Genomic DNA, 13,200 nt, shown 5'->3' with positions numbered 1-13,200 from the left:
GGGCCGATGGGTTAGGAGGATAATGAGATCGATCTGACCCCATTGCATTCAATGTAGGTTCTAATCTGAAGGAAATATTGAGGCCAACCTCTGTTTTTTTTATCTTATAATAGTGCATATTTGTATTTGTTCACCTCAAAATATCGAAAGGAAATAGAGGAGGTCCTCATTTTCTCGTGGTTTCAATTCACGAATATTCTTCGTCCTTCATATTCTGCTGCTAATTTTTCTGCACTTAATTTGTCTATCCGTCATTCGATCTACCAGTCCTCGATCATATCCTTTGCTTATCCACACACACCCAGTCAAGCTTGTCCTCCCCGCCAATTTTCGATTTACCCATCAATTATGTTTCTGCCCATCCCTTCCGTACTTCTTGATCCATTTCTGACCCACCTCTTCGCATTCGGCCTTCTCAATCCATCCTGTCGTAACAACCAATCCACTCATCTGTCTATCTCCTACCCTGCCATCCCTGGTTCAGTTTGGCTACTCGCAAATTATTGACCCAGCCATCTACTGCCCCGCCCACAACAGTCATCCCTGTTTCACCTGCCTCCACCTCGTTAGTTTGAGATTCGTCCCTTTCCCTCCATCCACCCACCCATCTTTTCTCGGGCTCTCCACTGCTTATCTCTTACATTTCTGCAGATACATCAGTCCCAACTGGACTTTTATTTATGATGAAAGGCTAAGTAGAACCATGTGTTTAGACGAGAACAGGCGTTATGACGACATTACTACGCATGCTTCTAAGGTCAACCACACTTTCCTACTTTATGCATCCATTCACCCGTCCTAGACCTGCCTATTCTAGCTCCCTCATTGTAATACTCATCCACCCACCCACGAGCCCTTTGTTCACTCATCCATTTACTTGGAATCCACCTTTCAATCTATGATTTTCTGCATTCCTTATCACGCAAGGAGGAGTTTTCTGCCCCGTGTCATATTACCCTTCTCCATCTAGATGCCTCAAAAAAAAGGGAATGAGGGCAATGAAGTCGAGGAGGAAGAGAGTTACTACGTGAGTGTTCGCGACCTCTCCTTTGACCTGCTTCGACAGCGGGCAAGCGCGACCAATTTGGGTGTGGCGGAGCGACGCCAGGCGCGGCGCGAGTTGCTGCTGAAAATGGGCGCCAAACCGCCTAAGGGCACCGCCGTCAACTACCGCCTTCTGATGGAGACTCGAAAACGCGAACGGCAGAATGCTCTCACTGACTACAAGAATGTACACTGTTCTTCACGTCCTCTTCTTCCACTTAAACTTTGCCTTGGGTAGTATGGAATCGTAGATCCCGTGCCTTTTGACTTTCTTTTGAAGTAGTTGAACTTACAGCGGGGCCAATATCAACTCCTTCCAGGCTTTTCAGGTGTTTTATGCGAGTTTTCCATTTGAAAGTGATGATGTGTCAAAACTAAAACAACTTTATTGTATATATTCTACTTAAGTACAAAACGTTACGCTGTTCAGGTAAGGCTTCACCATATTTTGTGCCGGCTGCTCCGTCCTTGAATATATTTTTGTCCCTCGAAAAGAATCTAAATCATCTATCGCCGGTTAAATGCCAGTCATCTGCTTGTTCAAGTGTCACTCAATTTCATTCTCTAATTAAACAAAAGCGGAAAAAAACTAACCGCTTTTATCCTTTGGTGATGCACAGGAGCGCTTCAAGAAGACTACACTGGAGAGGCAGTTGGGAAGACACGCCAAGAACAAGCGAAGACGTCGAAAGGCCCTGCGTCACAGCAAGGGGTAAGGAGGGTGCTTTGATGATGGTTTCTTCTCCCATTTTAGGAAGAAAATAGGCAAATCCAGTGGGATAACACATATTTCAAAGAGCTTGGCCAAGAGGATTCGTCGCAAAAAGTGAAAATAGCCGGTCAGTAACTTCAATCTCCCCGTTCGTTTGTACAGCTCCCATCCACAGATGTATATCTCCGCGTATTCGTGGATTTCTGTTTATATAAGGTTCTTTGACAAAAAATGTTCTTTTTTGATAAAAATGTGCCAAAGAAGGCAGGCATCGTGTCAGAGAGCTAACGACCCAAAGCCTACGATGGGGCTTGTGCCAGCACACTTTCTTTACGCCTCCATGACAGTGGCATTGGGTCCTAATCACTCAACCGACCTTCCAGCCATTTCACGTCTTGAATGTATTGAGAAACCTTCTGCCATCTGGACTTTATAGCGTCAGTAGGATGAATGAAGTCGCTGAATGCAAGACGACCTCGCCTTTTGCCGCCGCTTTGCCTCCAGGCTCTCAACCGGAGCCATCAAAGCTGCGTTGATAACCAGGAAAGCAGAGACCGACCCTCGGGAATGCTTTACAGTATTGATGCGGCAATCTGCTAGTGATTGTGATACTCCTGACACGCTTTTAAGCAAATATTCCTTTAAAGTGTGACCACCGTGAATAATGCACTCGCAGTGGATCATCGTCCAGTTCGCACTACTACTTCCCCGTCGCAGCTTACCCAACTTGGAACGTGGTGCCTGGATCGCCACCGACGTCCTTCCAGTCGTGGAAGCTGATCGTTGTGCAGGAAGCATTGAGGACAGGGCTAAGGACAAGGTGACTACGTAGTTGGCATTGAACAGACTGCGGCCTCACGTTACCCGATCTCCACGCTGTTGGAACTGAGCTCTTCCTGTGCCAACAGCATCCCATTCCTTCCGTGCGTTTACAATGGGCCCACCCTCTGGCACGTCTGCCTCCTAATCGTAAGAAGGGTCCAAAGTTCTTTACCACCAGAGGATCCCGACAAAAAAGAAACATTTCCCTAACATTACGTATAAAATATGGTTTTATCTTTCAAATACATTATGACATTTCTTCCTAATTTCCAATGGAAATGAAAAAAAGGAGGAGATGAGACAAACAGCCGAATGGGAGGCATTCAGTGGAAGGTAGAAGGAGGCTGGGATAAATCTCAGTCAATTTGGTGGTTCAGTGATGAAAAAAGAAACAAAAACAAGAACGTTAAAGCGCTCAACCTTTGTCCCTCAAACTTAACCCGATAACTAGGCCAATGATGACTATGGCAACCAGGAGGACGAGGATACACATGCATTTTCGACGACGCGCCGATTTCCGATGCTGCACCGCTGTCTGCAACTGCTGCACACCCGATTGCACCTGAAACAGAGGAGGAAATAGAATCGTTGCTACTGAAAGACTAAATAAGTAGGCGTGGTCCCGTAGTCCTCCCATCCCACGGTACCTGAACATAGGCGGTCTCAGTATTGGCTTCAATTGAGTCAACAATTTCGCCCTGGTCGTGAACGTAGGTTGCTAAGGTAGTAAAAAGCTCATTGACCAATACGATATCCGCTTCCAGGGCTTCCATCTCACGCGCCATCTGCTCGTCCTCCTGCATCTGCATCATCTGCTGCATTCCACCTGCGCCATCACCTAAAAAGGCGGTGTAGCACAGAACTCTTCAAATTAACAATATTTACTAAATCTGCTTCAATGACGTTGATTTGTCATACGAATGATAACTGTAGAACCAGATTGGCCTAATCAGCAAGGGTGTTGTTATTTCTAAGTACCGATTTGATGACTGGACCGAATTTTACACTTTTTAAAAGTGGCAATTAAAATACGCCAGGCTATTTAAATCCCGGTAAATTCAAGTCAGTAAAACTATCTAACGATGGTGTAATGATATGGTGACTCAATAATCACGCATGCCATTCAATTTCAGGCTCTGGAATTACATTCCCAAAAAACAACGCCACTCTGTTTCAATTCAAAGAAGACGGTAGAATCACCTATTCAGCACTCATGCAACCGCATCACGTGGAAGAAATGAAAATCACACAACAGAGTCAATGGGTTCGCAACGCATGAACACAGCACACACGCCGACACAGAAGCATATTCGCCCGCATCCACTGTACATCAAGTGACCGGCTTTCGCCAAATAAGGTCTGACTGCTGCTTTGTGTTGATAAATTCGCCATATCGCCTCTGTTCCCACTCCGAAAATGTCGCTCAAAAGAAGATGAAGAGAAACCACTGATGCAAACAAATTAACCTCAGAATGATGCGGCATACCACGCCTCTGTAGTTGTTTAGTAAAATACACGGTAACTTTGCTCCAGATACAATTAACATTGAAAATAGGCATGAAAATCAGAGCACACTGGAAGATCGAAAGACATCAGATGATGAAGGAACTCACCCTTAAGGTCGAGAATGGCACCAGTAGAGCCTTGAGAAGCAGCGGCAGCGGAGCGAGAAAGAGCAGAGGAAATTCGCTGCGTCTCCCGACCAATGCGTTGGATCCGGGTAGTCTGATTTATCGCCTGCTCGTGTAGGTTACGCGCTCGGGCCCGCACCTCATCACTAACACCGGGAGCGTAGGAGACCCTAAGATGAAAGTAAACAGAAAACCCAAGCAGTCAAACAGCACTTCTACCCTTGATGTAATTAAAAGTCAGTAAACCAAGTAATTTTCATCAGGGTTGCGGGACAAACATCCTGACGACAGGCTATTACGTAGACCATTAAAAGTTTTAAAATCGGCACCAATAAATCGCGAGAACAAAGAAACAAATGAACAATGGTTACTCTCGAAGCGCCTTCAAGTGTTGAGAAAGATCCTTGGTGGAGAGAATTATAGCATGGTACTTCTCGTTGAGGGAAGACACCGATGTGTAACCGGATTCGGCGCTCTTGAGAATTTCCTCAAATTGGTCAATTTGCTGTTTAATGCCAAGTATATCAAGCTCTATTTTACTTATATCTGCCGACACATCGCTGCTCACCGCCATCTTTCACCCACCCAAAAAATGCGCGTCAAGCGCGCGTCCAGTATAATAAAATAAAATTTTATTGCCCTGCTTAAATTTTTTTTAGTTTTAAGCATATAAATATTCAAAAAAATATTTTTAATTTTGCTAACTTTTTCAAGGTAATCGTTATGGAAGCTAAGTTCACCTTGAGCATGCTTTGCGCGTAGTGTGACACGGAGGCTATGTCGCATATGAACTCGACAGGAGACGAAAGTGCCTGTACGGACGAATTAAAAGTATACAAAGATGAGGGCGAAGAAGAGGAGCAAAAAAAATCGTCCGAAAATTTAACTGAGGATAAAGTCGGCTTAGTTATCGAGGGTGAAGGACACGTATGTTGCCTTTCCTCTATTTGTGAATATAACCGGCTTTTAATACTTATACAGCTTTATTAGGTTGATAAAAGCTGCAACTGAACAAAAAATAATTTTAACTAAAATTTTTCTTTTGTTTTAGTGATTTAGCATAAGAAATTTGCAAATTACTTAGCTGCCTTGATTATTATATGCAATATTTGTGCTTAATTGTCTTGGGTTGTTTACGTTACTTATGATTTGTTTTTAAGCCTCCTTTCATTAATACTTGTTGCTGCTCTCTGCATTTTGATTCTAAGGATTATTTTTGCCTAGATTGCTTTTTAAGATGTAACTTTATTTCTTGAGCGTCAGAAGCCTGAAGCATGCACTTTTGTTTCTTCCGTACATATTTCATTGATGACTTGTCTTTGTTGCTGATTCCATTTATGTTTTTGTTGTGAATTTTTTAAAAATCCTTTAAGCTATATGTAAAGGCACTTTTCCGGTTTTTGATATTGTTTGCAACTTTTTTTGGCTGTCAAAGTATTGCTGCAAAGGCTTTATTGGTGTACTTGTAAAGGACCTTTTGTTTCAGACAAACTATACTTTCAACCTTAGTAATTTTTGACTTTTAATATAATAACTGCACCACGGCTGTTTCATTAGTTTAGTAAACATCAGATTAATTTTGCTCTTCTTTTTTGGCTGCATCTTTAAAATTAGCTCCTATTTGCACTCCATTTACAAGTTATACGACTTAATATTACTGAATAAGTTTCAATGGTTGCCAGAACTCTTCTCTTATTTTTAAGTTTTCATCTATATCTGTTTATGTATTTTATGTATAGCCTTTATCTCCGTACTATCCTACTTGTGTATTTTATTCCATTTAGCTACTTTCACCTATATTTGGCCTTTAAAAGCGTCACTTTACCAACTTTTTTCTCAGACTGTGAACGGTCTCTCTGCTACAGCACGTCGTTTGCTTTATGTCAGTCACTGGAAACGCAGGAAGTTTCCACCATAGATGGGTTGTTTTGGTACAGCACTAAAGAGTTTGTTTGGTCCAATGCAATATTCATTCAATGCAGGCAAGAGTGGGTGCAAATTAGACTGAGAGCGGGAGGAAACAAGTATACACAAAGTCGTTTCCGCAGCGTCAAAATTACGTACCTTTCCCGTCCTCTTCCTTTCCTCTCTTTCCTTCCTCTTCTCATTCCCAGATGGGTTGAGTTTGTTTTGCAGTGATGAATTTTTATGTGCACTCCATGCTTCCTTTAGTTTCTTAGAATTTTGCCAACCTTGTGATCCTCTACGGTTTGCATTGATCTCAGAAGACATTTGTTTAACCTACGGGTCTAGGACTGGTTCAATCTAAAACTTACAGGAGTTCAAACACGGCACATCAGATGGTGTGAGAAGAGTTTTTATTCAAAATATCTCTATCGGTGGGTGCAATAAACATCGATGGTTTCAACTTGATAGTTAAGCTGATCCTCGAGTTATCCTTAAAGGCATTGTGAATTGTATGATTTCAGAAAAAGAATTATTTTTGTCTTACAAAAATGCTAGGAGACAAGTAGCATAGGTAGTAGTTTGAGCAAGGTTTTATTTTACCATCGTAGTGCCTGAATGATGAAAAATTGAAAAGGTTAGCTGCAGTTAACAGAGTCAAACTTATGTTGACGTGCGCTGGCTCACTTTGCAAGGCAGCAGTATTGTACCCAAGCTTGACAGTCAGATCCAAGCAGCCATAAAAACAAAAACATTTTGGAACTTTGTGATATCTGAAATGCAAGGGTGTAACCTTTTTACACTGCGACGTTTCATCGAAATTTGCCTGAGATGGTACTAAAGAGTTTATTTCCCCTCCAAGTATATCAAATGTTTACTAAGCCCATAACAACGGCCTATGAACAACAGAAGTATATCGTCAAGTTTATGCATTTGAATTTGGCGCTTCTTGTGTGGCATCAGCGACATTGTTTAGTCGATCTTTTCCACAGACATTTTTTTGAAGCACAGCCAACTTCATCCCTCTTTTCCTACGTCCTTTTCCGAGTCCCGTTGAATTTGACAAATGAAATCTTTGGGCACCCTTACTTTGGGCTACCTAAGTCAGAGGGTTTTGTTCCCACTACTGGTCGTTGACGCTGTTTAGTGTATTTGTGTTCTGAGTATATATTTAATTTAAAATCTCAGAATTTGTAACTGTCTTCTTCATTTCTGTGACTGAAGTTACTGGCAAAAAAACAAAGCAGCTAAAGTCAACTGGAGCCCAAAGCATGTAACTTTAAACGCCGTAAGTTTTCAATTTGAGCTAGGGAAACTGCGACTTTTGTTCTAAGAGGTGGCGGCATCAGCATAACTGCATCGTGGAATATTTCCTTGGCATAAACTCAACTCATACCTAGGTATCTTGGGAAAAGACATAAAATTTTTTGGTTTGGAATTATGATTTATGATGGATAAGCAATCCTGCCTTAATAGTCAACTTTGGTGTGCGCCTTGCTAGTCATGAAATAAAGGCGGTACCTTGATTATCAGGAATTAGACAATTTGATTACTGAAAAGGTTTAAAATAACTTGCTTTTACACAAGTATTCAAACTGTCCCGCGTAAACAGTTGTATTAGGTCCAAAATATGCACTTTAAGACATTTTATCAATCTAAATTGAACTTTAAGCGCGCCATGCTTTTCATGTGCAATCTAGTCAGCAAAGTCGAGTTTAGGAAAAGTTTAAGTCTACAGCCTAAAGGCTAATTTTATTCAATTGTAAAATGCCTTTTTCCCATGCATCAAGCAGCTCGAAGCACCTGCTTTCTCCGTGTCGGATATTACACCTTTTTATTCTGAATATCTATAGGAGCAACCGGCTGTCAAATGTGTCAATTTGGCTATTTAAAGCTCATGGTGTTACACTTTTCCGTTTAAAAGGGGCGCTTTGCCACAAAGTATCGATTTTTTGTCAATCGATTCAAGCCATCTGTTTTGATCAGCTGACTTGAAGGAGGGCAAAAGTTCAGAGAGCCATCAACTGCGTTTACACACACCGTTTTGCCCATAAGACTGGTATTTATCCTCTTTTTTGTGTCTTGTAAAGGTCCTGTGATATCAAGGCCCCATCCCTCTAATTTCGACCTCCCTTGATCTTTTTCAGACTCCCTTCGACTTCAATTTCATCGAACATGGCGCCTCGCGTAAGTTCGCTTGTGTGTCGTGTTTTAAGCCTTACCTCTTCCTTTTTCCCCTCTGCGCTACCCATACTTACCTGCCTACCCTCCTCTCCACCCTATCCCCCCTCCGTTCACCCCCTGTGCACGCGCCTGCGCGTGTGCGTGTATGAGCGGTGGGAGGGGAGGGCGAAGCTCAGAAGCTGGCTGCCTGTGCTTTTGCCTATTTTTCTGATGTTGAGTGAGGAAGGGAGTGAGAGAGAGGGTAACGCTCGCGCGGAGGCACCTGCGCGCTCTCTCGCTCACGCACTGGACACGAAACGGTCTCAGTGGCGCTTGTTTACTTTTCCTCCTCTTCATCCAAAAGGCCCCGCATCCAAATCAATTGGTTTCATGTTTGTATGCTAAAAAATTCTCCCTCTCGGATACATTGGAGACACAGTGTGTCTGCATCATGCACAAAACTAGCTCTCTCTATCCCCACGCTTACTTTTGTTTCATTTTACCATTGTGTTTATGCGTGCGTGTGTGCTAGCAAAACACACAGTAGCTGTTTGTAGTTCTGATTTTCGCCACTTATAGTAAAAACACCGTTTCTCTCGACTGTAGCAAAAAGAAAAGAAAGCCCACCGTCTGCTTGGCAATTTTTACATCAAGGCTATAAAATAAGACAGCGTCATAGTCCATCTGATTTGGCTGTGCTGAACAAACTGTAGTGCTTAACGGAGTTGCCATACTCCCCAAATAAGGCATAGCGATAGATTACCTAGATTAGATTTAAAAGAAGGTCAAGATATTCACATCTACTGCTTCTCCGCCAACGTGCTGTCATTCAACGTTTTCGCATTGTGGCGTCCTAGGATCGCACGAAATCCTTCGTGTTGTTTTTCAACGAGGTGGTGATTGAAAGCAAGCCCTCATGTATAGGCGGGTTCATCCATTTGCAGTCATCACCGTCGGTGTCAGCTGTTGCCCCTTTATGCCCATTGAAGGGAGGCAATAAATCGTTTGTCCAAGGGAAAGGTTGTTGCTAATTTGTTAAATAGGAACTCCCCTCCTTCGCCTTCTTGATTCTACTAAGGCTATGTGGTCTCATCTCACGCTGTCGCTCTCTGCGATACACATTCGTTTAATTGGGTTCGGTTCTCTTTGTAAACACAGGCTAATAGAAGCTGTCACTCAAAGACACCAGCACAAACATGCACACAGGATGTTTGCCTCTCGTGTTTGGCCTTCTTGTGGTGGTGGACGTGATGCTAGGTTGTTATCCTGCATCGTTTTAAGCAGTATTGCGAAAAGTTGTTTAGTCTTGCAACCGCTCGCTCACTCGTACCTTATGCAAACGAACAACCTCCCTGATTGGGTGATTGACAGCTCCCCGGTGTGAATTTACAAGCTTTTTTGCATTTCTCGTGTGTTATAATAACTACCGCCGGTTTTTTATTCCCAAGGGGATGAGATAGTGCCTTCAATAGGTGTTGTGGGCCAAGAGAGACTTCACGGCGTGCTCAGGTCTGAAGGACAGCGTTTATATCGACTTTGATGTACGAATCAAAGCACTTGGGACTAAAAGTCTTGCAGAATCCAGAAGTCTTTGTGAATTGAGCAATCCAGAACATGTGTCTTCATTCTACGCCATCTTTCAAGCGGCATTCAGGCAGTCTTTTTGGAGTTAGATTGTCAGGATAGCACATAAATTACCCATTTATGACGTTGTAAAGCTTACGAGTGTGATAGGTAGCTAATTTGTTGCCTGGGAGAACGAATCTCGGGATGTTGGAAAGGTCCGTCTAGTTGTAAAGCTTACCTAGAATCAACAGCAGAACCGACACCACTATAAACAACCTTCAAACACAGCTCTAAAATGCTTTTAGTCTAAAAGAGGCTTTTGTAGGCTAAGGAGGCAGAGAATGAGAGGGAGTGATCCACTTTGTTCCCTTAGCTAGCCAAGTCAGGGGAGCACTTTTGTTTGTTTCGTTACGCCACCGTCACCACTGCACTGCCAGAAGCAGCAACATCATTAGCATCATCTTTCCTGTTCTCTCCACGTTGCGTACGCGAGTGCGTGCCTCTGCTGCGATACGTTTGAGTAGGGAGCGCTTGTGCTGCCTCTGCTACTGCTGATGGTGGTGGTGGCGGCGGGATGGACGCGTCAGAATGCCGCGGTGCGCGCATGTGCACGAACGCCAACTAGACTGGTTGGTTGGTCGGTTGGATAGTCGGTCGGTCGGTTAGTTTGTTGGCTGGCTAGCCAGCAAGCTAGCTCTGGCTGGCTTTGAGTTGCTATCGGCAGTGATCGTTTTTTTCTCCATCTCTCTTTTACTCCTACTGCTATGCGAAAAGGGAGACAGTAAGGCAGGTAGGCAAGAGAGAAAACCTTCTTCTTCGCTCATCGGTTTCCCAAGCGTGTCTACTCATTCGCCTAAGTGAGGTCATTACGATTCGTTTTTAAGAGAGCCCTCCGCCCTAAATTGTGTGATTCCGTTTGCGTGCGTCCGAGAATTCGGGTCATTGCTTTTGATATTGTTACACTTCGCCTCGTTTTTCTGGGAAATCAAACGCAAGATAAGTTAAAACACACCAGCACCTGCATTGAAGCATCATAGATACAATCAAATGCGTTTCATCTCCTTTCCTCTTTACACGACAAATAAGAATTCTGAACTCTTAGCTACACCCTTTAGCATCAGAATTAAACGGCTCATCCCTTGTGGACGAGGCGTTAGCTGTCATCAATGAACAATCTTTGATCTCTAATAACTGTCAGGCAATGGATGTGGGCACCTGTCTCCTATTTTTTGAGGCAGAAGCTTCATCCATATGCGTTATTAAAACACTTGCATGCAGCATTAAATTAGGATTGCATCGGAGCTCTTTGCCCATAAGGCTGCATGACCGCTATTAGACCGCCAAATATTAATATCCAGTTAATTCGGTAGCTGTTGCGCAGCCGTGATTCAACAGGCTTGAAGAAATGAGCTCGAGTCTTGTCTGAAATATCGGCCTCTTAACCACATTTATGTATGGTTGCTATTCTTTTCGGTTTAGAGTAGTTCAATCAGACGTTATCTGGACCCGTGCCTATTAATAGAAATAATTACGAATAAATGGCATTTATGCCTGATTCATGGTCAAATAAGATTCTGTATTGGCTAACCAACCAATTGATCTCCATTAAACTGTTTCGGACATCTGAGTTGCCATCTTTGCATCAAAGTTGATCAATTTGGCTGTTTGGCATTCTTCGACTGGTTAGTGATTAGGAACGGACCGAGTCTACCGGTGGTCGGTGCCTAACCAAGTCTGCAGGATTGATAGCCAACTGCCGGTCAGTAATAGCTGGTCATCTTTATTACTTGTCAATCGTCTCATGATTGGGTATGATGGAAATCGCTCACCAATCAGCTGCTTTTGCGTTGTATTAATTGCTTAAAATTGTCTGACAATGGTGCTGCCTTTTTGGCCAAAAAACCCCCCTCTTCGTATCCACTCGCCTGCGTTCGCGTCTCAATTGCGCCGCCGTGACAGGTGTGAATTAGCATACACTCAAGTTTGACAAATGCGTGTGTGTGTGCCCCTCGGAGGTGAGATAATTCTCACCTCTGTAAGGGATTTAATGTGTTTGCGGGCCTTGTTGCTGCTTACGTAACTTGACTTCAAAGCACACCGTTGCAGATAAATTAGTTCCCCAGTTCGTCAGAGTTGAGTGAGTGAGGCATTCTATTATTGTTATCTCCCTCTCAAGTTAATGGCTGCTGCAATACCAAGTTTCCTTTTGGCATCTACCTAGACCTCCCCTGATTCAATAAAGGGTTATCAGCCTCCTTGCGCCTGTGCAGACGCTGACGTGATATCCCATTTCGGTCATCACTAGCGGTAGTGGTATTAGCGAAGATCGTTTTAATAGTGATCAATTACATCCCAATTCGTGGCCGAGAGTTAAGCAGCTATTTCTTCCGTATGCCTAAAATGCACACACACACATCCACCTAGATTGTCTTTTTGACAAATGGGCACTTTTCATTGGCTATGGAAATACCATGACGACCGTTATTTGTGTTTGTACTTCTGCTGCTACAGTTGCACTACCACACGTGGCGGCAACAACCTAAGGAATCGTCCCAAAGCTGCTTTTGTTGTTCCCATTGTTGAGAGAAAAAGCATTTGGGGGGTGGGGGGAATAAACTTTGTCAATATCGATTCTAACCAATCACAGCTGTTCCAATCCATGTTCTGGACAGCTGATCAATCGACCGGTGTTCCTTAAATTAACCCAAGGTCACATCTGATCGGTCGATAGGTTTGGCGTTGATCATAAGTGCGACAAACTTCGCAGTAGGTGCGCGAAAGGATTGACATTTCCCATGTAGATTTGCGTTTGACTAATGATAAGAAGTGGGGTTTAGTCACCCTCCATTGAGAGGTACAGGCTTGTCAACAAGGAGCTTGAAACGTTCCCCTTTCCACCCCCACCCCCACCCCACCTCTACATTTAAAGGCGGCTACGAGGGTTTTGACAATAATGTAGAGGCATATGCCTTTGCACTCACATCCAAGCTACTAGTAGCAAATCAGCCACCTAGTCAGCTGCCTCGTACACCGTGCGTACTGGTCCTGAATCATGTCGCCGTCGTCGTCGTCGCTGGAGTCACCCAATTCAGCCAACCAGTCAGATAGTTAGTCATCCTGCGTCTGTACGTTTGTGTGTGTACGCACGTGTGACTCACGGTTTTGTTGTCGATGCTGGTGCTATACCATCCTAGCGATGCTACACGTTTGTAGCCATGCCCGTTCCCTCTTTGGTCCCCCTTAATCTGGTATCAACTTTTCCATCATGTCTTCGTTCTATCAACTATTCGTAAATAGGATGTGTTAAATCCTGTCACCAGGGTGCAGAAGTAAGCAAGACAACGACGGGTTTTGAGC

General features: G+C 43.5%; 3 protein-coding genes across 3 annotated transcripts; 2 read left to right on the top strand and 1 right to left on the bottom strand. All coding sequences in view use genetic code 11, as the record gives it.

Moving 5' to 3' along the window:
- Nucleotides 1–348: 348 nt before the first annotated feature.
- On the top strand, nucleotides 349–2,788 carry EGR_05135 (hypothetical protein; the record flags this gene model as incomplete). The annotated part of the gene is made up of 5 exons (XM_024494384.1): nucleotides 349–483; nucleotides 971–1,231; nucleotides 1,665–1,756; nucleotides 2,474–2,576; nucleotides 2,603–2,788. 5 exons carry the CDS (start codon nucleotides 349–351, stop codon nucleotides 2,786–2,788), a joined length of 777 nt encoding a protein of 258 aa, XP_024351170.1.
- Nucleotides 2,789–2,993: 205 nt separating this feature from the next.
- On the bottom strand, nucleotides 2,994–4,783 carry EGR_05134 (Syntaxin-7; the record flags this gene model as incomplete). The annotated part of the gene is made up of 4 exons (XM_024494383.1): nucleotides 2,994–3,140; nucleotides 3,226–3,416; nucleotides 4,192–4,379; nucleotides 4,581–4,783. 4 exons carry the CDS (start codon nucleotides 4,781–4,783, stop codon nucleotides 2,994–2,996), a joined length of 729 nt encoding a protein of 242 aa, XP_024351169.1.
- A 203-nt stretch (nucleotides 4,784–4,986) lies between these two features.
- Nucleotides 4,987–8,447, top strand: EGR_05133 (pangolin; the record flags this gene model as incomplete). Its single annotated transcript, XM_024494382.1, has 2 exons — nucleotides 4,987–5,136; nucleotides 8,262–8,447. The coding sequence occupies 2 exons, from the start codon at nucleotides 4,987–4,989 to the stop codon at nucleotides 8,445–8,447; spliced, it is 336 nt and encodes a 111-aa protein (XP_024351168.1).
- Nucleotides 8,448–13,200: the final 4,753 nt, after the last annotated feature.

Source organism: Echinococcus granulosus (genome assembly GCF_000524195.1).
Source record: "Echinococcus granulosus chromosome Unknown EG_S00036, whole genome shotgun sequence".
Classification (NCBI taxonomy): Eukaryota; Metazoa; Platyhelminthes; class Cestoda; order Cyclophyllidea; family Taeniidae; genus Echinococcus; species Echinococcus granulosus.
Note: the sequence above shows the minus strand (reverse complement) of the source record. Positions and strands in the feature narration are given on the sequence as shown.